Here is a 3,514-nt window from a genome sequence, read left to right as displayed (position 1 = left end):
CTATCACAATGGCAATTACATTTCAACATGAGTTTTGGAGGGGACATTCGAACCATGGCAATATGTGAAGCCAATAAAACTGACAGAACCAGGCTGGGTGCGGTGGCTCCCTGTAATCCCTGGACCTGTAATCCCAGCACTTTGGGAGGCCAAGGCAGGCAGATCACTTGAGGTCAGGAGTTCAAGACCAGCCTGGCCAACATGGTAAAACCTCATCTCTACTAAAAATACAAAAAAATTAGCCAAGCGTGGTGGCAGGTGCCTGTAATCCCAGCTACTCAGGAGGCTAAGGCAGGAGAATTGCTTGAACCCAGGAGACGGAGGTTGCAGTGAGCCGAGATCGCACCATGACACTCCAGCCTGGGTGACAGAGTGAGACTCCGTCTCCAAAGAAACAAAAACAAAAAAACCTGATAGAACCTAAAAGGGCAATTCTAGAGACTCAGCAGTATCCACCCTATAGTATGCTTTTTCCATTTTCTGTGTTCCTCCTAGGAAGTTAGTTCCTGAAGGCAAGGATCGTAGATTTTAATTCTTATATCTTTTGAAAAGTCTTGTACAATGTTAGAAGACAGCATGAGGATTTTAAAACATCTGAAAATTGTTCAGCGATAAATTTGACTGTGTATTAAGAATCCTTTTTAGGGGTGGGAAGGAGGACCAGCCTAACAGAGTGTGTGTGTGGTGTGTCCCCAAGGGCAGGAATTTGGCGAAGGGAGGTGAATCGGAGTAGGTGGAGGGAGGGGAAGGGCGGGAGGAGAAAAAGTGGGAAGAGGACCAGGTGGGAGGGTGGCGGCCCACTCAGGAACCCGCGGGGGCAGCGCAATGAAGCGGGTGACCCTGTTCCTGAACGGCAGCCCCAAGAACAGAAAGGTGGTTGCTGCATATGGAACTTTATCTGATTTGCTGTCTGTGGCCAGCAGTAAACTCGGCATAAAAGCCACCAGTGTGTATAATGGGAAAGGTGGACTGAATGATGATATTGTTTTGATCAGGGATGATGATGTTTTATTTGTGTGTGAGGGAGAGCCATTTATTGATCCTCAGACAGATTCTAAGCCTCCTGAAGGATTGTTAGGATTCCACACAGACTGGCTAACATTAAATGTTGGAGGGCAGTACTTTACAACTACCTTAGTGAATAAAGAACCTGACATTATGCTGGCCCACATGTTTGAGGACAAAGGTGTCTGGGGAAATAAGCAAGATCATAGAAGAGCTTTCTTAATTGACCAAAGTCCTGAGTACTTTGAACCCATTTTGCACTACTTGCGTCATGGACAGCTCATTGTAAATGATGGCATTGATTTATTGGGTGTGTTAGAAGAAGCAAGATTTTTTGGTATTGACTCATTAATTGAACACCTAAAAGTGGCAATAAAGAATTCTCAACCACCAGAGGATCATTCACCAATATCCCGAAAGGAATTTGTCCGATGTTTGCTAGCAACTCCAATCAAGTCAGAAATGCGATGCCAGGGTTTGAACTTCAGTGGTGCTGATCTTTCTCATTTGGATCTTCGATACATTAACTTCAAAATCACCAATTTAAACTGCTGCAATCTTGCACATGCAAATCTTTGCTGTGCAAATCTTGAATGAGCTGATCTCTCTGGATCAGCGCTTGACTGTGAAAATCTCCAGGGAGTCAAGATGCTCTGTTCTAATGCAGAAGGAGCATCTCTGAAAGTGTGTAATTTTGAGGATCCTTCTGGTCTTAAAGCCAATTTAGAAGGTGCTAATCTGAAAGGTGTGGATATGGAAGGGAGTCAGATGACAGGAATTAACCTGAGAATGTCTACTTTAAAAAATGCAAAGCTGAAGAACTGTAACATCAGAGGAGCAACTCTGGCAGGAACTGATTTAGAGAATTGTGATCTATCTGGGTGTGATCTTCAAGAAGCCAACCTGAGAGTGTCCAACGTGAGGGGAGCTATATTTGAAGAAATGCTGACACCACTACACATGTCGCAGTGTCAGATGAGAATTTTAGGGGCTGAAGGAAGATGTGCAAGATGAAAATGTTTTCCTTATCACTTTTCTTTTTCCACCCACTCAGTTGTCTAGAAGAAATAACACTGTCAGGAAATTTAAAAAAATCATTTAGAGGATTATGCTTGTTCTCAGCAGTGCATAAGGGAAAAAACTGACTTTTTTTTTCCATATTCTGATTTTTAACACAAAAGCACTCATTTAATAGATGTAGGGAAACTAGATATTGCTGCCTTTTGAACGGGGTAGGGGAGTTTACCTGGTTTTATGACCAGGAATAGTATCTATTGTATTTGCTTTTAAATAGGCATGATGTGGAAATGCCCTCTTGGTTTGAGATGCATTTGAGAATTTTAATTTATGGAAAGCACAACATATGCAATTATATTTATTGAATACCTAGATGTGGTATGGATATTTAAATTGTTAAAACTTTATGAAAACTTGGAAAAGGTTGCTCAGGTTTATAAATAGCTTCAGTGATGCCTCCCGTCTTTAAATACCTGTCACACCATATGAATATGGTGAGATCAGACTCCCTAAGACTCTTTTCAGGTTCATTTTTATGTTTACTTTTTAGAACAAAATGTAGCTAAATTAAAGTAATATCCAGTTTTTACTGATTGAGGCAGAGTGGAAAGAAAGACATCATTGTACATCACTGTCATTCCAAAGGTACAGTGGAACTCCAGATGGAGGAAGAACTTACCTATCACTACAACACTTATAAATGAGCATTTCTCAGAATTGCATTCTAGGGAAGTTCCACTCAACACCAGACCAAGAAATTCTATCTATTTATACTATTAGCCTAGTTTTCTTTCTTTTTTTTTGAGACGGAGTCTCACTCTGTCACCCAGGCTGGAGTTCAGTGGCGCAATCTCAGCTCACGGCAAGCTCCGCCTCCTGGGTTCACACCATTCTCCTGCCTCAGCCTCCCGAGTAGCTGGGACTACAGGCGCCTGCCACCACGCCCGGCTAATTTTTTTTGTATTTTTAGTAGAGGTGGGGTTTCACCATGGTAGCCAGGATGGTCTTGATCTCCTGACCTCGTGATCTGCCCACCTCAGCCTCCCAAAGTGCTGGAATTACAGGCCTGAGCCACTGCACCTGGCCTTAGCCTAGTTTTCTAATACAATCATCACAAGCATAGGAAGATACTTCAAAACCAAAAAACCAAGGTGCATCATTAATATTCATTTAATTCAAATACCAAATAGTTTACATAGGGCCAGCTTAGAAATAGATATTAAATCCAGATCTACTGCAATCAAAGCTTATACTATATGAATGAAGATGGTAGAGTTGCCTGTTAAAAGGCAATGTAATATAATTGCAGCTAGAATCCTACAGTGGGGAATGAGGAATTTTAAACAGAATTTGATTACAGCCACCAAAAAATATATATAAAGTAAAAATAAAGGCATTTGGCTGGTCCAAGATGTAATACCAATCAGTCAGTATCTGTGATTCTTTCACTTATATTTTTTATTTTTTTAAAAACAAATTTTAGCCCAATTTT

General features: G+C 41.2%; 1 protein-coding gene across 1 annotated transcript; it reads left to right on the top strand.

Moving 5' to 3' along the window:
• The first annotated feature begins 825 nt into the window (after window positions 1–825).
• Window positions 826–2,019, top strand: LOC129044458 (BTB/POZ domain-containing protein KCTD9). Its single transcript, XM_063650439.1, has 2 exons — window positions 826–1,480; window positions 1,622–2,019. Exons 1-2 carry the CDS (start codon window positions 826–828, stop codon window positions 2,017–2,019), a joined length of 1,053 nt encoding a protein of 350 aa, XP_063506509.1.
• The last annotated feature ends 1,495 nt before the right edge of the window (window positions 2,020–3,514 follow it).

This window comes from Pongo pygmaeus, chromosome 13 (assembly GCF_028885625.2).
Source record: "Pongo pygmaeus isolate AG05252 chromosome 13, NHGRI_mPonPyg2-v2.0_pri, whole genome shotgun sequence".
Taxonomy (NCBI): Eukaryota; Metazoa; Chordata; class Mammalia; order Primates; family Hominidae; genus Pongo; species Pongo pygmaeus.
This window is presented reverse-complemented; position numbering and strand designations above follow the sequence as displayed.

What these genes read in the sequence shown, in the direction of transcription:
- LOC129044458 (XM_063650439.1), top strand. Translation starts at nt 826, where the DNA reads ATGAAGCGGGTGACCCTGTTCCTGAACGGCAGCCCCAAGAACAGAAAG. An exon ending in GTCAGAAATGCGATGCCAGG is followed by an intron (nt 1,481 to 1,621) that starts GTTTGAACTTCA and finishes TCTCTGGATCAG; the next exon opens with CGCTTGACTGTGAAAATCTC.